The sequence below is a fragment of the Colletotrichum abscissum genome (assembly GCF_030869225.1).
Source record: "Colletotrichum abscissum strain IMI 504890 chromosome Unknown Scaffold_13.1, whole genome shotgun sequence".
Classification (NCBI taxonomy): domain Eukaryota; kingdom Fungi; phylum Ascomycota; class Sordariomycetes; order Glomerellales; family Glomerellaceae; genus Colletotrichum; species Colletotrichum abscissum.
This window is the reverse complement of record NW_026850021.1, coordinates 197,201-216,857: the sequence shown is the minus strand read 5'-3', so window position 1 is coordinate 216,857 and position 19,657 is coordinate 197,201. Positions and strand designations below refer to the sequence as shown.

General features: G+C 54.1%; 8 protein-coding genes across 8 annotated transcripts; 6 read left to right on the top strand and 2 right to left on the bottom strand.

Moving 5' to 3' along the window:
- Positions 1 to 313: 313 nt before the first annotated feature.
- CABS01_06232 (uncharacterized protein) lies at positions 314 to 2,220 on the top strand (the record flags this gene model as incomplete). Its single annotated transcript, XM_060539598.1, has 3 exons — positions 314 to 1,506; positions 1,559 to 1,851; positions 1,922 to 2,220. 3 exons carry the CDS (start codon positions 314 to 316, stop codon positions 2,218 to 2,220), a joined length of 1,785 nt encoding a protein of 594 aa, XP_060404135.1.
- A 481-nt stretch (positions 2,221 to 2,701) lies between these two features.
- On the bottom strand, positions 2,702 to 4,004 carry CABS01_06231 (uncharacterized protein; the record flags this gene model as incomplete). The annotated part of the gene is made up of 2 exons (XM_060539597.1): positions 2,702 to 3,696; positions 3,752 to 4,004. The coding sequence occupies 2 exons, from the start codon at positions 4,002 to 4,004 to the stop codon at positions 2,702 to 2,704; spliced, it is 1,248 nt and encodes a 415-aa protein (XP_060404134.1).
- Positions 4,005 to 4,121: 117 nt separating this feature from the next.
- Positions 4,122 to 4,295, top strand: CABS01_06230 (uncharacterized protein; the record flags this gene model as incomplete). Its single annotated transcript, XM_060539596.1, has 1 exon — positions 4,122 to 4,295. The coding sequence occupies one exon, from the start codon at positions 4,122 to 4,124 to the stop codon at positions 4,293 to 4,295; it is 174 nt and encodes a 57-aa protein (XP_060404133.1).
- A 1,772-nt stretch (positions 4,296 to 6,067) lies between these two features.
- On the top strand, positions 6,068 to 8,512 carry CABS01_06229 (uncharacterized protein; the record flags this gene model as incomplete). The annotated part of the gene is made up of 5 exons (XM_060539595.1): positions 6,068 to 6,089; positions 6,208 to 6,231; positions 6,426 to 6,756; positions 6,810 to 6,837; positions 6,905 to 8,512. 5 exons carry the CDS (start codon positions 6,068 to 6,070, stop codon positions 8,510 to 8,512), a joined length of 2,013 nt encoding a protein of 670 aa, XP_060404132.1.
- A 3,966-nt stretch (positions 8,513 to 12,478) lies between these two features.
- CABS01_06228 (uncharacterized protein) lies at positions 12,479 to 13,385 on the top strand (the record flags this gene model as incomplete). Its single annotated transcript, XM_060539594.1, has 2 exons — positions 12,479 to 12,548; positions 12,646 to 13,385. The coding sequence occupies 2 exons, from the start codon at positions 12,479 to 12,481 to the stop codon at positions 13,383 to 13,385; spliced, it is 810 nt and encodes a 269-aa protein (XP_060404131.1).
- A 541-nt stretch (positions 13,386 to 13,926) lies between these two features.
- Positions 13,927 to 14,344, bottom strand: CABS01_06227 (uncharacterized protein; the record flags this gene model as incomplete). Its single annotated transcript, XM_060539593.1, has 2 exons — positions 13,927 to 14,120; positions 14,182 to 14,344. 2 exons carry the CDS (start codon positions 14,342 to 14,344, stop codon positions 13,927 to 13,929), a joined length of 357 nt encoding a protein of 118 aa, XP_060404130.1.
- A 350-nt stretch (positions 14,345 to 14,694) lies between these two features.
- CABS01_06226 (ribosomal protein L27) lies at positions 14,695 to 15,700 on the top strand (the record flags this gene model as incomplete). The annotated part of the gene is made up of 2 exons (XM_060539592.1): positions 14,695 to 14,923; positions 15,030 to 15,700. The coding sequence occupies 2 exons, from the start codon at positions 14,695 to 14,697 to the stop codon at positions 15,698 to 15,700; spliced, it is 900 nt and encodes a 299-aa protein (XP_060404129.1).
- Positions 15,701 to 16,409: 709 nt separating this feature from the next.
- On the top strand, positions 16,410 to 19,455 carry CABS01_06225 (uncharacterized protein; the record flags this gene model as incomplete). Its single annotated transcript, XM_060539591.1, has 5 exons — positions 16,410 to 17,097; positions 17,227 to 17,633; positions 17,684 to 17,905; positions 17,959 to 19,102; positions 19,157 to 19,455. 5 exons carry the CDS (start codon positions 16,410 to 16,412, stop codon positions 19,453 to 19,455), a joined length of 2,760 nt encoding a protein of 919 aa, XP_060404128.1.
- Between the last annotated feature and the right edge of the window lie 202 nt (positions 19,456 to 19,657).

Genomic DNA, 19,657 nt, shown 5'->3' with positions numbered 1-19,657 from the left:
TCTGTTCCGGGCGATCTCGCCTACTTCCCGCCTGACAGTGATGACTGCCCGGATTTATCGGTTGTCGTTATCAATGTATTGTCAGTTCGTTCCAGCATTCAACGTGACAGGATTCACCTTGCCTCATCTCAATCAAGCTTTTGCGTAGTATATCAACCAGCCCGAGCTACATTTTAGCGTTTGATTGACTTCTTCGGGATTTTTCTTTTGACCTCGGTACTCACAACCTCGCAGACGTAGAATCCGCTAGGTACAAGTGCCTGTACTGCGAAAAGGCGTTCGCCAGACGGTTCGTATCATCTTGCGCACATCCATGCCGAAAATCACACTAAAGCGTGACAGAGATGTGTGCCGTAAGCACACAATCCACTGCCCCAAGAAACAAGACCAAGAAACCGTTCCAAACCTCAAGCGCGGCCAGAAACCCCGCGCATGCGACGCCTGCTTTCAGAGCAAGCAGTCATGCGATACTTCTGATCCCTGCGTGCGATGCGTCTCTCGCAAGCTCCAATGCACATATCACCGGTTGGAAGAGAGCACATCCGTGATCACAGATGCATCCTCATCCACACCATCCTCATCATTGGCCACAACCGCGGTAGGCACACCTGATAATGACAAGGACCGCACCAAAATCACAGTCGCTTTCCTTCTCGGTCTGACAAATCCCAACTCGGAGAACATACTCGAGTTCCTCGCCAGTGAAGCAGCTGCGAGAACCGAGGGCGATGGAATCGATACAACAATGAAGGACATGCATGTGCCCACGCAATACCCTCCAAACATGCTGATCGATGATGACTTCACGTTCCTCCCTTATGGGTTTGCATCAACATTCGCTCCCGAGCTGATAGACTTCAATTCCTTGGACGTCTTGTCAGAAAACATACTATCCAACACGAGGATGTCGTTTCTTGTGCCTGAAAGCCTAGAACCGCGATCAGCCGAAATAATCTCGGGATTGCAAGAACTTCATCATACTCTGGTTGCCACAAATCAATGGTATGACGGCACCTTTGATCTTGACACGGCAAACTCGGTGTTCTCGGCAGGCAATCTGTGCCAATTTGCTGCGACCTACTTCCGAGTCAGTCACCTCGACTTTCCCATCGTTCATCGGCCAGACTTTGGCAGTGACTATACAACCAAACAGCTGCTCTTGGCCGTTGGACTCTCTGGGTCTCTGAGATCACCCCCAAGCGACGATGCCCTCGCAGCCCGTGGCTATCTCACGCTTGCCGAGGAATACATTTTTCGCTGCCTTGAGCGTCTGATGCCCCCAGGCTCAGCGCCAGAGTTCACCCATGAGCTTGAAGAGACACTACAGGCAGCCCTCATGATCCACTCTGTTCAGTTCTTCCGAAACGACGTAGCATCGCGGCGGAAGAACAGAACCCAGCGACTCCCGCAGCTTGTATCGGCCGTACGGGTTCTCGGTCTAGCACAGACCAAACATGCTCCCATATTCCAATATGAAGAATTCGTGCGCAATGAGTCAAAAATCAGGTAAGCCTTTTCCTCCCCCTCAGTAGACACATCGTTGCTGACAGGTGTGCAGACTAGCCATTTGGACGGCGTTAGGAGACTGGCAGCAATGCGGCATGTTCAATACGCCGCCATCGATGACGCCTGCAGAGCTGACTTGTGATCTGCCAAGTCCGTTGGAACTTTGGGATGCTAAAGACGCGGCGGAGTACTATGAAGCGGCCAACGCTCTCGGGGCCGACGGTTCTAGGCGGATTTGTTCCGTCAAACAATGCACCGACGCGCTGATGGCTGAGAACTGGGTCGGCATGGGGAGCTTCCCGTTCCAAGATATCAGCGGATCCGACCTACAATTGTTAATTTTCGGTATGTTCGGCCCCTTTGCCTCGTTTGGATTCAAGCATACGCAAGAAGTGGACGGATCTGATGACAATAGCACTTAACGGTATGTTGGCATCGGCCAATCTCATGGGCGTCTTACCTGCGTGTGCACCAGCCCTATTGCGTGCCGTTTCCAGGTGGGAAGTCATGTGGGACACGATCAGGGGTCGCATGGAGCCCGCCATTTTCGAAAAAGCAGGCATGATCCGGTACAATAGCGAGCTGTGCTGGATAGCAAGAAAGCTCGTTCACGTCTCCATCTCGGGAGACAAGAGTTCTGCGTACATGCAGAAAGTTGGACACGATTCTCTTGTGCAACTGCATGAGTTCGTGCGTCAGTATCGCGATAGCTGAACAATGTCTACGATGGCTACCAGCGCGAGTGAGCCAAGCATCCATGCAACGGAAAGTACGAGCACGGATATTGCTGTCTTTCACAACTCCCCTTCAACCACACATGTATTTCAAGATGATTAATGAGGAACTCGGAACTTTGGAAGCGAAAAGTCAAATGTTTGGATAGTGTAGCCGTTTGTTATTCAAAGCTGATTGTGGGCTTTTCCAATGCTAGAGAACTCGCATTCAATCGATTCGATAAATCAAACAGGACGGCGTCAGGCAAGATTCATACTGATCTCTACCGCCTTTTCCTCCATCTTACTGGTAAAGTACAAACAAAAATTCTCGCCAAAACTCAACTTTCAGAAAGCAATAACCATCAATCCGCATCAACCCTCGAATGACTCTTTCAACGTCCCTTGACGGCAGACACCAATATGATATCGCCGACAGAGTCACTCGCCACCTTTTGAGACTTCATTCTTCACACCAAGTTTTACAAGTGACGCTTGCGCGCACAGCCACCCTTGGAAGCAGCGGTCGTGGTGGTGGAAGCGGCAGCAGAAGTAGCAGAGGTAGCAGGGGGAACGCCAGAAGCAGCACCGCTCGGGGGAGCACCACTGGGACCGGCACCGCTGGGGAAAGTACCGCTGGGAGGACCACCGGCACCTCCGGGGCCACCGCCGCCGTTTCCGGAAGAGGTATCGACACCACCGTCGGCATAGTAGTGGGCAGCGGCGCTAGCAGAGCTGGAGTAGTCGGCGGTGGTGTTGTATCCAACGGTGATCCAGGCCAAGACACCCTCGGAGATGTCGTCACCGAGCAGGACGTACTGGACAAAGGGGTCGTAGTCCGCAGTCGCTTCACCAAAGGCGATGCTGTCACCAGAGTTGAGAGTCAGCTCCTGCGTGTTGGTGTTGTAAGGCGCGACAGCCTCGACTTCCGAGATGAGGGTCTGGTCGAAGAAAAGCTGGCCGACGTGGTTAGTCACGCCGTCGACGTAGGTGTCGTTGTCCAGGACAGTGGCGCCCGTCGTCGTCTTGACGTGGATGTGGGTAGCACGGCCGGTGTAGTGGCCCGGGAACATGGTATCGAACTGGACAACTCCATCGTCGTCGGTCTGCTGCACGCCGCGGCCAAAGGTCGAGTTCAGACCGCCCTGGCCGGTGGCAGAGACACCAGAGTACACACCCGTCGCATTGCAGTGCCAAGCGTCGATCAGGATCTCGGGCACACCCGCGCAGGTGGAGACGTCGACAAATTGGACGTCGAGATGCAGAGGCACGCCGGACTGTCCATCAGTCATCTCGCTGCGGATCAACTCGCCGGCAACCCAGTAGGGACCAATCGTGGTCTCGGGAACGACGACGCAGGTGGTGTTCTGGGCGAAGAGAGTGGCAGGGTCGGTATCGAGAGTGTATCCAGCGGAAGACTTGTGGTCGACAGCTGCCCAGGTGGTCAAGTCACTCTCAGCACGGCGGCGGATCGGAGCTAAAGAATCACATGTCAGCCAGGAATTTTGAAAGATTTTCCCGTGGAATCTCACCAGTCGCAGAAATGGCTCTCTTGGCGCGGAGCTCCTTGAGCTTGGCCTCGCGACGTTGGATAGCACGCTGCTTGAGGGCGATGTCGGCAGCCGAGCCGGCACAGGCGTCGAGAGCCCGGCGGGTGCTGGCGGCAACAGATCGGCGCAGGGCCATCTCGCGCTTATGGACGTGAGGATCATGCTTCTCTCCTGGGTGCGCAGTAACACCGGTGAGGGCGATGGCCGCCAACGCGAGGCGGGAAACGGTAACCATTTTTTGTTGAATCGAGATGTCAAAGTTGAAAATAGCGAAAGTGAAGTGAAAAAAGAATGTAAGTTCTCAAGGTCTTGCTCAAGTGAAGAAGTGAAGGAGAAGTGCCTGGAATGACTGATGGTGGTGAGAAAAGAAACAAGAACTGTTGAATTTCGCCATGGCTCAACGTCTTTATGTATGCCATCTCCGGGAGGGAACAAGATATCGTCACGCTTGATCGTTCACGCCTCCGAATCACACAACAAGGGCAAACAACAACATCGCAATCTTTTGCAAACTGCGTACGTATGAGTGACTCGTCATCAGTCCTCGGTCCAACGCATGGGTTTTCACATCGACTTGCAGTCACGCACCGTCTACCGGAGGGATTGAGGCTGTAGTCGGATGCCAAGCCCCGGTATGTGGGAGCTTGGGCGGCGGAGGGCAGATCTTAGTGCGACGCTGCTACTTTGCGGGGAAACGGCCGGCGAATCACAGAGACCTCAATCAAATCACCCTCTCCTTTCCGAATGGTTCGGACCTTTTAAGGGGTAATTAAGCCAAGGGTTAAAGATAAAATCAAGCGTAATGCCATGTGGGGGGGTCTATGTGGATTAATGGATTATGGATTAGCAACCCGTCGGCGGTTCCCTTTGTGGCGTTGCTAGTCTCTACCGATTCAATTTGTCTCGGGTGAGTAGCCAGAAATATTCAACGTGGACGTTTGCATTGCGGACGTTATCGCGCCCTCGGTGGTCCAGCCGTGTCTCGCGTCATAGCCACCGACATGCCAGGAGCACCTAACCAACCTTGATCTCGGGAGCTAGGGGTACACAGAGATTCCACCAGGCCTAGTTTCTGTCTTGTACGCGTATGCCTACTTTACAGGCCCGGCAAGTGACGGTAAAGGTTAAGAGTCAATCGGTTCCTCGGGTGAGAGTCATTTTCCGCGGTGGATTTCCTTACAGCTGAAGCCTCTGCGTATTCATGAATCGAGATTCTGCGACCACGTTCAGTACGCCTGTAACCTTTGTGACTTCAGTATGTTTGCACCACCTTCCGAAATATCATAGACACATAGTGAGTCTCTATCAAGAAGCATTAAGTGCTCTGAGCTTGTGTTCTCCTCGAATATCAGTTATCGTGGAGTTTTGATGAACATTTCTTGCGACAACAAATTATTAACATTGACGTTGTCTTGATCGTGGAACACTTCCCGGGGCAACAGCCGAGGTAGAGATGATGACTAGGGCAGTTCGTAGTATAGCATCAGCTGTAGGCGTTCCCATTGACTAACGCAAATATTCCACGATATATTTACCTAGATAATTTTAACAACGATAAAAACCTGACTTACCCTCACAAAACCCAGTTCTCTGTAACATCTATTCGAAAGAAACTGTTGAATCATGAACCATCACTTGCTCACAAGCTACAAGCTTCAAGAAGTTGAATATTGGTGAACTCTGATGCCGCTGTCTTCTAGGGAATTGTTCGTATTGTGACTGATGTGTCGTATTAAATGACCTTGACGGCTGCCCTCCTGGGGAGTTTGCTTTCAGGAAGCTTACGTGTAACGTATCGCCAAGCGGATATAAGAAACCGTCTGCAATCAGCTGGAACAAAGCCCCTGATTGCAGAAAGCCCATTTAAATCACACCGTCATAGAGCTCTTTAGCTTGCAGATGTTATCAGAACTCTGGGTGCGTGATTGAGGATTTCCCTGCGGATAGCTGGTGACGACGCCACGGCAGCCAGTCCTTCCACTGTCCGAGGGCTCTATTTTGATCTTTACCAGGACATTAGTGCTTTCACCAATGACATATTCACGATGGAACCCCATCCATATATTTAGATCTGTGGTAGAAGTTTCTGTGTTCATTCTTGATACCTGCGATAGCCGAAGTTTTGTCATAGGGTGGTTGTTAACTAAGAATTGGCTTGTTGTCAACATGTCAATATCTCACATTAAACTGACAGCCAACCGCTATCGGTAGGATTTGATCTCCAGTTATGTAATATGTCAATGCTAGAGTGAGCATCATATATCTGAAGCTTCACCGCCCAACTCCCCTTCGACAACGATGCGTAGTCTTGATTTTACGTGTAAGCAAGTTTCACCTTCAAGGCGGGTTCACTATGATCCATAAATTTTGGCGCATAGCATTTCTTCAAATTGAAGATGAAAGACAGAAATGCCTTCACAAACTGACGGAAACAACAGTCACCCAAGATGAAAACCAAAACAGTACGTATTTGCAGTTGATGGGATATCCCGTCGGGTGTTCTTCATTCATAAGCTGGATGGCGAAGACGGGGTTTATGGATCCTCGCTAACGATAGACGTTCCAGGAGGCGGTCCGCGGGAGGTCCCTGTAATTACTTGGCTTGTCGCATGAACCCGCCCATGGGTAGCCTCTACCACTCCGCCACTATATCCAGGCCACGTCCCGTTAAGGTTCTACATCATCGCCCTGATCCAAATTGGCGGGCCCCGTCAACGTGCCTCTGCACCTTCCGTCCTTTTTGACGACACAAACGGCCATTTGGCCCAAAGTCCATCGCAGGACGCGCATGCTTTGCCAAGAAATTCGGAAGACTTCTCTTGGAAAGGCCTGGAACCTGTGTCGACCCCGACATCTGCTCAAAGCAGGTCGACGTCCGTGTGTGTCTTTGGGACCATTGATGAGAAAGCGTGGATTCTGGAAACAGCCACCGTTCTTAGTGCCAAGTTCCTCCGTGACACCTTCGTGACACCTCCGCGTGACAACGCGTGAGATCCCGTTGCTCCAGCCTGAAATACGACATCAACTCACGGATGGCTAGACGCTACCTTCTCTCGAAACAATGGAGGGTAAGCACATCCGCCAAAACTATCTCACGTGGCATCTAGCTAATCTCATGCCTTCATCGATGGTCAGGCCTACCAGGCATCTAGCAGAGCCCATACGCGGACCCGCTTCATCGTCGTGGAGCAACAAGGTCCGACGTACGGCTCCTCTTACGATAAGCAACGGCACGAAAAGGGTGAACCTGAAGACTCACCCCATGGCTGGAAACCTACCTTCTGGAGGGTCGTCGAGGGCAGCGCGACGGCCTTTGGCTCCATCGCGGTCCTCGGTCTGGCTGGCTACTCCTATCACGCCTACTACAAGGACCTTGTCCTGCGGAAGATGGACAATGCTTTTGGCGTTGGCTTCTCGACACCAGAGCTGACAGCTCTAGGACGCCACGTGGCTCCTCATAAGCTCCATACTATTGATGACTTCACGGGCTTGGAGGGTGAGAACGAATGGATCCCTCGGGCTGAGCAGGAACACATTGACGGCATCATTGACGGGTCCATCCGAGGTCAGTATCACTTAATCACGGGAGAGAAGGGTACGGGGAAGAGCTCAATGATCCTCAAGGCGATGCGCAGGGTCAACGGCTCGGGGATCGCCATGCTCGAAGCCCATAGCGATCTCGAAGTCTTCCGTCTCCGCCTGGGAAAAGCTCTCGACTTTGAGTTCCACGAGGACTATATCGGAAGCTTGTTCAGCTTCAAGGGCCCTCGCGATTCGACCGCCATCCTGGACATTGAAAGAGCCTTCAACAAGATGGAAAAAGTGGCTCTGATGCGGCAGAGACACATCCGGAAGCCGCTCGTCTTGATCATCAATCGCGTCCACGTACTCCGAGACGACGACGACGGACGCGAGCTGCTGGAGTTGATCCAACAGCGGGCGGAGATGTGGGCGGCAAGTCGCCTCGTCACTGTGGTGTTCACCAGCGACGACCACAGTACCACTGAGCACCTCAAATGGCAGGCCACGCGGATATCCGTGACAGACGTCCGCGATGTGCCCCGCGATCCTGCTGTTGAAGCACTTCACGAATTCCGGCAAAAGGTCTTCAAGGAGGATGTGTCCAGCGATATCTTGAACCAAGTCTACAAGTTGGTTGGCGGGCGCGTCAGGTTCCTTGACCACGTTGCGAGATCAAAAGACATGCTCGCAGCCTGTAAGTTCATTTGTGACAGGGAAAAACGCTGGCTCCTAGGCCAGTGCTGGATGTTGGGCGCCGACATGGATCCCGATGCCGAGGATCAACAAGACCACGCCACCACGGCGTTCTTACTGGCCAAGGCGTTGATTGAGAAGGAGAAGGACATGAAGCCAGAAGAGCTCCTGGCCGGAAAGCTGCCGGAGATGCCTCTCCACGAGGCAAGACATCTCATGACGAGATTCGACTTTATCCAGAAGCATGACCACTTCAACATCTTCTCAATCGATTCCAATTCCATGGTTCGGGCGGACTCTGTGCCGATGCACAACGCCTTCAAGGAGATATGCGCGCAGGAAGGATTCGATGAGCTTCTTGAAGCCAGCTTAGAGAGACTCGATGAGTTGGAGGGTCTTCAGAGGACAAGAGAGATTGTGATGAAGGATTTGGCGAATGAGGGCCAGTTCCAGGCAATGGTTCGCCAGGTCAAAGCGGGAGGAGATGGCTTGACGGTCACCGTCAAGGCTGCATCAACCAAAGAGTAGGTTTATCGGAGGATCTTGACAGAGGCTAGGGTCGCACAGTGTGATGGTGTAAGCAAATCTGCATGAACGAGCATACCTAGCCACCTGGTCTTACTGAGCCGCCGGAAGTAGGTAGCCTGTCCGGCCTGTCTCACAAATATCTATAGGGCTGTGTGTTTAGATTGAATGACTGCGCTGTGGGCGCCATTAGATATTGAAGATTGCCTAATAGGTCAGAGCACTCCATGTCGATGGGGTTAAGTGAGATTTCTCGTCATCGTTTGGTGTAGCCTCGCTTCCAACAGGCTCGAGCCTGTGAAGGACATGATGTTTGTATTTCCTCTTGCCAAGGGTCTCGAAAATTCGATGTGAGAGCCGAAACACTTCGCTCACAACCAAACTAAAGTGTATCTTTGTTTGTTTGTGTTCGTCCAATGTTTTGTGGACTTATATCATTCCAGAAAAGAATCCTCGAAACTACCACAGCGGGCATCGGAGAAATCAAGCAGGACAAACCACGCGGGGGTTGGAAGCCGGAAGCGGGAAAGTCAACGGCGGCCGAGACCGGGCCGTGTGGGAAGTGGATCATTTAGGGTTTCTATTCATCGGAGGTCAAAGCAAACATGTGTTGAGAGGGGCCCGGCGTTTCGGAGAGATGAGGTGCAACGACGTTGACGAAAGGAATGCGAGCCAGAAGTTTGGATGCCGGGAGGGGAGTGTAGTAGAACACTGGAACTTTCCCTGCCTGCTTCGGATAGGGAACCCGGCAATTGTGAGATGATCTCGCTCAACGCCGAACGGTGAAGAAGATGGCGATGAGTGAGATTTGACGTTGAACAAAGTTGGTTGATGAGGAGCTACGGATGCACGCGAGAACTACTGTGGATGAGCACTAGGACCAATGCACCCCGGATTCTGGAATGACGCTGCCATGCGACGGGAGTCTAGTGGGCCGCGCCAGAGGCGTTTGATGACGGGGCGATGGACCGATGGGCTTCAGTCCAAATGGTCCATGGAGGAGCGAGCGATCATGACTTTGCGCGACCTTGGTCTGAGCTGGAGTGCATGAACTCTGGGGATCTTACTGGTGAGGTTGGGGGAATTGGATTGGTTGATGTGTATGTTTGTAAGATGCGGCATGAGGTCACTCTATGGGATGACAGGCGCGGGTTGCTCTGCGGAGTGAGCAGAGTGAGGGGAAAGTGCGAAAAGTGAGGGAGGAGAAAGCGAGCCATCGGGGTGAAGTGGTAAGGTGAGTGGATGGTGCTGGATGTTGACGAGGGGTGATGCATGTCGGATGACGTCGTCACGATGGTGGGGAGCCCTCTAGAGTCACGGAAAGTAGGTAAAATGCTAGGGGGCAAGTCAGACAAGAGAGTGTCTTCATTAGTTCATTAGCGGAATGAGTTTGGAGGTTGGGAGATGAGGGGAAAAGTTTCGAGTTACTTGGTTTCCATTATCACCATAACATAAGTCGCAGAAGAAACGATTGTTGAGTAGTTACGTCTTACCTTTGGTACAAGTGAGCTGAAATCAATAATATGGCTCAGCTCAGGATCCCGGAGTGAGAGGCTGAAGTGAATTACACGACGTGTGTAAGTGAGAGTGAGAGTGAGAGTTAGACGCAATTGAGATCTGGAAATAGGAACAACACCGGGGCGGTGCACGACACAGCACGAGGCAGCAGCAACGGGAAGCCGCTCATCGCCTCTTCCTTCCGTGTCTCTGGCACGTTGCTGCTTCCAATGCGCGCAATGAGAGTTGCACCTGCCTGCGGCCGATCGCGATTCCTCGCTAAGACCAGCTGCACGTCGAGTACCAACCAACGGCGAAGCAGTGACCCAGGGGTCGGGGTCCACACCTGCACCTGCCACTTCCAGATGGAGACGATGGAGAACCTGGAAGGATTCGAACCTCAGGAATGAATCAGGGCACAAGGTACCTACCTTGGTACAATGGAAGGGCACATCCCAATGGATACCTCAGGGCGAAGATGGGTGCCTTATCGATTCGAGAGTACTCGGTACCTTACCTTTGGCGGCCAGAGCTCCGGCATTTCCACCACTCGCCTTTTCCTGACGCATGGCGGCCTTTTCCTCTCTGCGGCTCCCAGCCCAAACACGCCCGAGCAAGCCCAACCTCGCAATAGGCTAATGTAGTCGACACAAGCTTGAAGATACAGGTCAGTATGGTACGGTAGATAGATGGGTACGTCGTGAGAAGCACACTCGCAGCGCAGGTCTGATGTGTCTTACATGCCCTGCCTTACCTGGCTGTGCCTTGCCTTGGTCGCTTAGGAAGACGCTCGAAGCGAATTACGGCTGCAGTGACACCCGACGTCAATGATCCATCATCACCTTGTCGGAAGCGACAGACGCGGAAGACGCGGCCCTTTGGTACGTGAGCCGGTGAGAGGCCCCCAAAAGCGACTCGAGTGGGACGAGGGGACAGCGACCCCGAAAAAGGTAACTTGGACTCGTAGAGTTCTTTTCCAAGGCCACCCCAGCCTCTCTCTCATCCCCGCATGCCGCAACTCAGATAGGTACCTTACACACCACTTCACTCACACGAGCAAAAGTAACTAGTGCCAGGCATCTACCGGTATAGTCAAAGTACCTTACCAAGTATCCGTACCTGTCCTGTGCTATCTTTCACCATCTACCTATGTACCCAAGGTACTACGTGTGTCTGCACTCCTGCAGGCAAGCCGGAATGAAATAGTCTGAAGATGTAACCTCAGCTGGGAAGATGGAGGCATTGTTGCTGTGTAGTCGAGAATAGAGCCCGAGGTGACAGAGTCACAGAGTGAACCCACAAAACCTTGCTCATGAGCTACCTACCTGATGCTGCATCTGCCATTTGGGGGGGGGGGGGGGGGGGTCTCCGGGCCCAGTCTCCTTTCCCTGGCGCAAAAAGGGGGGGGGGGGGAGGGCGAGAGCGTCGAGAAGACCAGAAAGAAATCGTCCTGAGCGTGTTTGCTCAACGGCAGTCCGGGGGGCGTGGGGGGGGGGGGGGGGGGGGGGGGGGGGGGCTTCCGAGTCCAGACTTCTCTTCCATGTGCCAATAAGGGAGTGAGGGGTGAGAGAGAGCTGCATCTGCCATTGCCTGTGGCCCGGTGGTATAAGACAAGATGGCAACCTTCAAAAGGCAGCACATCTGGCTGCATCTGCTCACCTGCCCCCCTCACCGCCGTCATTTGCCCAACATTCCACTTCCTGATGGCAACAAAGTCCCTCAGTACGCCTCTACCTATCTGCTCATCATCTTTGCTTGTCCTAGGCTCCTTTTTTTGCCGAATCTTCTTCAACCCTGATCGTTCCGACAACCTCTACACATTCTTCGACACATCCCGACAATCTTCGTCCTAATCCAACAATCTCCCTGTTTCACAAACATCACGAGCCCCCTCTATCATCCAACCCCCCCCCCCCCCCCCCCCCCCCCCCCCCCCCCACCCCCCCCCCCCCCCCCCCCCACACCCCCCCCCCCCCCCACCCCCCACCCCCCCCCCCCCACCCCCCCCCCCCCCCCCCCCCCCCCCCCCCCCCCCCCCCCCCCAAAAAAGAAAGAGGGACGTCCCAAGTTCCCTACTCTGTACGGTTACCCAGCCGTGCTAGCTCCCCAGCACAGCTCAGCCCACCCCTGGTCGGCGCATCCGCACAAGCACCCGCACCCTGCAGGTCACGAACCACCACCCCTCGTCATCCTCAGGACCCAGCTGCAAGCCTGAGCCTGCACGCAACACGCAGCAAACAAAACCACCGCCTTTCGTCACCAGATTTCCTAAACCCCGCTATTTTACCCTCTACCCACCTCACCTAATACCAACACAGCCAAACTGATCCAAACCCCAACTAAAACCCAACGTCCTGACCGACACATCTCACGAGACTGCGTATCACGACCATTTACCTCTGCTTCACCAAATTCCAGCTCTTCGCACACACTACCTTAGCTTAGTCCGTCGTTGTTGCTTAAACCTTCAAAATGGCCGCCATCGTCGAACGCAGCCCACCTACGCATTCCCCTCCTGGTCCCCATCCCAAGAGACCCAGAGGTGAGTAATACTTTTGCGAGGCGCCGGTCGTCCGAGACCTCAACGCCAGCTGGTCTTGAACAAGAAGCTCGCAATTACTGACCACCACCCATCGCAGGCATTCTCAAGAACTCGTACCAAAAGTCGCCCCCAACATCACCCGGTGAAGCCGACCTCACCGAGAAGGAGCTCACTCTCGTCAACACCCAATACAACGCTGGCCACCGCCGCTCTTCTTCCGCAGCCCGCCCTTCAGGTTCCCGCCGCCAATCCAGCCGAACCCCCTCCCAGCAGGGCGACGACGAGCAAGATCTCGAATCGTCCCAGCGCCTCAAGTGGGACGAGGCCAACCTTTACTTGACCGAGCAAGAGCGCTCGTCGACTATGAAGATTGACGAGCCCAAGACTCCCTATGCGAAGCACTACGATCCCACCGAAGACCCCTCGGACGACGAGGAAATGTCGGAAGACCCCAACGTTGAGAGGAAGCCTCGCACGGCTCGTGCTGGTCCTGGCGTGGAAGATGATATCCCTATCATGTCGCTTGGCGAGCCGGAAGAGGCGGTCCCGGAAAGCGAGTCGTCCAAGGAAAAAGCCCTCAAGGCCGTCCACGTCGACGACAGCGCCAGCGCCCACGGCGACGACGATGAGCTGGCCGGCCTTTCGCCCGAGGAACGGGAGAAGCATCGTCGTTTTGAGGAGTTGCGCAAGAAGCACTACGAAATGAAGGATGTGGCCCACTTGTTGGGCCACCCCGAAGAACTGGAGGAGGAAGACGACGAGGAGCGTTCCGCCCGCGGGCCGCCTCCCGTCCCTGCTCTTCCCAGGCCTAGCGAGGCTACCAACGGCCGGGCCTGAGCCTCAGTCTAAGTCTGAGCTTGGGTGGCGGCGGGTATCACTGGCTGAGTTCAACTTTAGCCGGCACGCCGTCCCGAGGAGGATTACACGGGAGACGCATTACGAGCATTTTCACGCACTGTTGACGCTTTTTGGGGTTGAGATGGAGATTAGCATCCGGCAACGGCGTGGCACACGAAGGAGTTCTGGGTGGATATCACGGATGGGAATTTTAGCGGCGTTCCGGGGCCTTCGTGTCTGTAATCGTCGCGTTTCGCAGTCACTGCAGCAGCCTGCTTCCTTTTCATCGTCGGCACCTTTGCCGCCGTCAGAGAGGGGGAGAAGTATTTCAGCACGACTAAGTAGGCTTTTTGCTTCGGCCAGAACCTGGCATTTTCAATAGAGTCTGAAATGTCCTATCAAGCTCTGTTTATCTCGTCGTATCCATCATTCTTGTGGCTCATGTGAAAAGAAGTCCAAAGCCCCAAAATGAAAACAACTTTGGTGTTTATGTATGCGCCATGCAATGCCTATCCATTTTGCTGCCCATCCAACTCATTCCTCACAAAAGACCCTTGCGCGCCAACTCAATCTTCCTCGCCGCCTCGCCTGCGGCAAAGCCACCTCTCGAAACGCAGATCCGGTTGCCGTCTGTGAGCTCGAACTTGTCCTGGTTCGCGGGCCAGGGGCAAGGGCAGTGGTGGGGGAAGTGGACGCAGGCGAGGGTGTCGGGGCAGAGGTAGTGTTCGCAGTAGGCTACAAAAATTAGTGATTATGTGCTTGCAAAAGCTGCGAAGGTATGAAGGAGGTATCTTACAGCCATCATATCGTTGCTGGTATTGTGACGGGTCACTTGGGACATTTTGAGGCTGTTGTTGCTGTTGCTGGCCGCCGAACATTTGGTCGAAGAAGCCAAACTGGGCCTGGGCCGAGCTGATCAAGGTCAGGAGGACCAGCGGGAGGGAGGCGAAGAAGCGCATCTCGTCGGTCTTTTGGTATCAGGCGAATATGAAAGAAAGGCGAGAAGATTTCCCTTGCTTTACCCTTGTTGTTCCTTTCGTAGTGTTCGCTCGAGGTGTTCGTCGTCTTGCTCAATGTGGCCCTCTACTGTAGGTATGCGCCAGTGCGCCTACGGATAGCTGTCCAAAAGACCACCTTGGACCCACCCCAAAATCCTTATCGCTATCGCAGACCGCTGACTCAGCCGGAAAAATACTCTCAGCCCATCTCCCGTTCCTTGATGCACGCAAAGCTTCAATTGGCGAGAACGCAATACCGAATTGAGTTGCCAGTAACGACATATGGGCAACTCGTCCACGAAGCACACCTGATGCGTCTATTTCAATTGCAGCGGCCCCTGATGGCCGCTGCCGCCGGTCTCCTGCGGACGACCGCACCGATCCAGTCCACGGCCTCAACCGCCGCGCAGCTGCTCCGCGCCGATGCCGCCAATGCCCTCGTGGCCGGACGAAGATACGCCTCCGTCAAGTCGCAGGGTGCCTACAAGCTTGCACCCAAAAGGACGATACCGAAGAAGCTGGGAGCGAAGCGCACTGGTGGTACGTTTGTTCCATCTCCCTCATATGTCTCGAATTGGATTCAGTGGAGAGCTCCATATTCATCACCAGAACGGCCGGTCAAGAGCTCGATACTAACAGCTTGCAGACCAGTATGTCATCCCCGGCAACATCATCTACAAGCAGCGCGGCTCCCTCTGGTGGCCCGGCGAGAACTGCATCATGGGCCGCGACCACACGATCCACGCCATGGCCACGGGCTACGTCAAATACTACCGCGATCCCGCGCGCCACCCGGACCGGAAATACATTGGCGTCGTCTTCAACAAGGACGACGTTCTCCCCTACCCGACGCACGCCGAACGCAAGCGCAAGCTGAACATGTCGGCGCACACCATTGCCAAGCCTGTCGAGACGCCCGCCATCTCGGCCTCTGGCATCCCCACGCAGGTTGTGCGGCCCGCGCCCCGGACGGCCAAGGGCGCGCCCACGCAGCCGGCCAGAATCCTGAAGCTGCGGGACGACTACTCGTACCGCGAGGACAACTGGCGCATCGGACGGCTGGTCAAGATGAACATTGGCGGCATGAGCCGCAAGGCCAAGCTGAGGCAGAAGAGATACGCCAAGGAGCGTAACTTGTCGGGACAGAGGGCAGCGCAGGCCAAGTTTGCCGAGATGGAGGTGGACGAGTGGACGATTGCTGCGTCCAAGAGGCTATCGGAGCAGAAGAACGCCGCCGTGTTGGCCAAGCAGAAGAAGCAGAAGCAGAAGGCGCAGAGGGTGGCGGCCAAGGCTGCCAAGTCGCAGAAGAAGCGGTAATCGATCAACTATGTCTTGCTTGCTTGGGGGCATGGGTGAGAAATACGTGTGAGAGTAGGCGAATTGGGATGATTTGTGTCATGGCTACCGAGGCGTAAATGTCATGGGGGTCATCTTGAGTGTAGAATATCTTGTACAAATCCATACTAGCATCCACGATTTGGTGTCATACTCTCTGACTTTGACTGCTACTACAGTGCTGCTAGGATCCACAGTTTCCTATCAACCCTGGCTAAGGTGTTCGACTTGGAGAGATTGAGAAATTCAAAATCGAAACTTGGACAACTTGAGTTGCCTTACCTAAACGGCAGGTCTGCTTTGTTGCAAAGGGGGCTTTATGGGGCAGCCGTAGGCACTTGCTTCTTTAATGACTTCCCGTCGAGGTCGCGTGTGGGGGAGGCACTCGCCGAATTGCAATGTACTGAACCACCAATTTTGGGGGAAGGAGTACCTGAACCTTTGGCCTGCGCCCCCAGCAGTCGCGTGTCCCGTCGCGTCTCCTCCAACGTCCATCTTCAATCTTCATTCAACCTTCACTTCACTCTCTCGTTGCTCTTCACAATCAGACGCCCAGACGCCCAGATGCGAAGCAGTTGAAAGTTATGAAATTCGGACTCGACCCCCGCAGCAGCATCTCCAATCTAGAAGTGCGCGTGCAGCTGCATGAGGTGGGCAGCAACCTCGTCTCTCAAGTCAAAGGAATAGAACAATGGCATCCAACGCTCAGGCCGCACAACCATCGGGGCTCTCACATTCATTCAAGCACACCTCGTCACCGGCCAATACGACCTCGACAACCCAGGCAAACAATGCCACCCGCACAGTGTCGCCTTCTTCAGCCTCCGGCAGCGGGGACACTTCAGGCAGGAAGATGAAGAGGACCGGAGCATCGAAACCGCTCATGAGACCGAGTCTTTACGGAGGACAGGCACCACCTTGGGCGACTTCCTTACTGGGCGGGAAGCCATTTACGGGGCCTGCTCCATCACCTTCCACCCCTGCTCAAGCTTCTGCGCCTCTCCCAGCTCAAGCTCAAGCTCAAGCTCAAGCTCAGGCTCAAGCCGAAAGCAAAATCAACACACCAGAGCTGAAATCCGCTCAACCAAGTTCGGGCACTGAAGATTCTGACGACAGTGACAGCACGAGGTCAGGCAGCCCGGAACCAGCTCGCATCGTGAGCGACATTGCTCAGCCCGATCCTGAAGATCCATTACCAGTCAAGCTCGAAGCGGTACTTTCGGAAGGTGGTTCAGAATCAGACATGGCGCGCGAGAAGAAGAGTCTTGCGCAGCATTCCAAGATTCAGGCTCTGCAAGATTCATGGGCCTCTAGTAACGCATCTGGAGGCCAATCGGGTTCTGCTGGACAGTCGGCGAACGCAAAGGACTGGCTTGGTGGTGAGTTGACTTGCTCCTTCCAGCTCTTGCCAGATTGGGTCTCACAAGCATACTCTATTTGAGCGCCCTTCTTGACGGCGCTTCATGGAGGAAGTCATTAGAGATTGCCACTTGCTGACACGTCTACAGGATCTGCATTCGAAGCATCGTCCAAGAGAAAGCATCCTCTGATTGAGAATCTGGCTGGGGGTGATGCTAAGCGGCAGGCAACGGATACTGGTCTTAAGGGCCCATCGACTAGGAAATCGCCCGAAGAAGGAACAAGTTCAACTGCCACGGAACAAGACTTACTGAACGTCCTCGGGCTTGGACAACCCGGTTCCAGGCCAGACATCCTGAAAAGTACCGAAGGCGCCTCATCATCGACAGGAGCAACGCATGAAGCCCAAGTCATCGAATCCTCGGACGAGGATATGGACTACGAGGATCAAGCAGATGCTGATGATATGACGGACGAAGACGAAGACGAAGGCGGAGAGACTGAAGGAGACCTGGAGATCAATACTACAGGCACGCCATCTGCAAAAGCCGCCCTCGTAAGAGAAGTGCCTTCTAACCTAAAAGACTGTGACTGACAGTGATACAGCCGCCATCTCAAGGCACCGATCAAGAGTTCACATTCACGAAAAGCCCGCATCCTCGCGGGTATCTGCAATGGAGAACGCCCCAGGGCATAGAATCCACCTGCGGCGCCATCATACCTACGAATTACAAATTTCACTCGGACCCAAAAATCCCCTACATCTGTCCAGTCCGCAACTGTCGCGTCATTTTTCCAAAGTGGAACGGGCTTGGAGCGCACTTCTGCGTAAGTCTTCTCTTCGATTGATCCCAGAGTCCTGTGACACTGACAACATACAGATAAAGCATCGTAGCTCCAAGTTCAACGACAACCTCGACGGGACCCTGTCATTCGTGGACTACTATAAGAGGGCAGGCACCAAGTACGCGGCCCCTATCGTGGTCTCCCAGAATCCCCTCCGAGGCGACGAGCCACCCTTGGCGGAGCCAGCGACTGCAGGCTATAAGCCGGTGTCGGCCCCGGCCACTGCTCCGAACCCTGTTCCGTGGGGCCCGACTTCGAAGCCTGTGAACCCAGCCCCGTCCCGGGCCATCCCCAAGTCATACTTGAAGAACGATATGACGGTTATCAAACCACCTTCAGTGGCTCCGCCTCTAAGTCAAAGCGTTTCTGCCTCGAATGGCTCGCTCCTTGCGTATTTTTCTGGCTGCCTTTCGCCCGCTTACAAGATACCGGTAGAAAGACCGGACGTGAAGGCGCTGCTGAAACTCACCCAACGGCGTCCATTACCTCAGACGTGGAAGTTGAAGTACGGTGGCATCGGACACCTGCCACCCCTCGCAACAGTTGCGCTTCTGATATTCCTTACTGGCGATGTTGCGATGCCATGTTGCCACTTTTGTTACAAGCACAATGATCCCTTTGAGAACTTTCTGCAGCCATGCGTCGTCATGTCTGCCGCAGCTCCTGGGTTCTTAAAGGAGATTGGAAACAAGGCCTGCTCTGGATGTCAGTGGCGGTCTAACTTCCGCAGAGAAAGGAACAATTGCTCCTTCTTGTCCTCGGGCCAGGGAACATCAAGCCCACAAGTGACCCCGATAGCACCCCCTACACGATCTACGATCGCAACCCGCTCCGCATCTGCGACAACGGCTGCTGACGCTTATGCCCTGCCATATCCTCCAGCATCTCAACCACCTCCCAAAACCTCAACTCCGGTGTCTGCCTCTTCCCTGCCGCCATCCACGCAACCGGCGCCGAGCGTCCACAAAGTCGATAGCCACCCACCTGAAAGCCCGCCAAGACGCACCACGAGGCACTCAGCGGCTATCGCAAAGCCTCTTGCCGATTTTAGAATATCGACGCCCGTCGGACATGCCTCCTCACTTAGCGGCAACGCCATGCCACTAAATACTCTGGAAATGGAAGACTGGGAAATTGCTCCAGGGCGGATTCGTGATGAACGCAGCGAATCCCCTACAAGTACGTCTTGTACCGTCCATATGATGCTATACTGCGATGCTAATCTTGTCCCAGATGTAGCCTTCTCCAACTCCTATCTCACGAGCAATCAAGCTGTGACGGTCTCTGAGGAGATATCCTTCAACGTCATCGTCATCAAGCCCGGAGAGTCGCATGAATGGGCCGCCGAACCAGAGAAAGTCCGAATCTGCTCCTTGGCAGCGGGTAAACTTAAGGTGAAACTCGAGAATACGGAGCCATTTTCGATGGGCCCGAACGGAATGTTCAAGATGAAGCCCGGTACAACGTGCACTGTTTTGAACCGGCTATATATCGACGCGGTGGTGCATGTCACCACTGTTTCGTCCTTTTAACTTCTTAGGGTTCGAGCGTGGATTAGGAGGCGTTAGGAGTCAGAGGCCCGTATACCTTGCCCAGTCTTTCAATGACGATACGGTTGAGGCCTTACGCATCGCAAGCCACTTGCTTGGAGTCTTCTTGCTGAGCTTTAGCAGGTAGCTTCCCATCATTAAACGTATTGCAATGCTTTTTTGAGACCTTGACGACCTTTTCGTA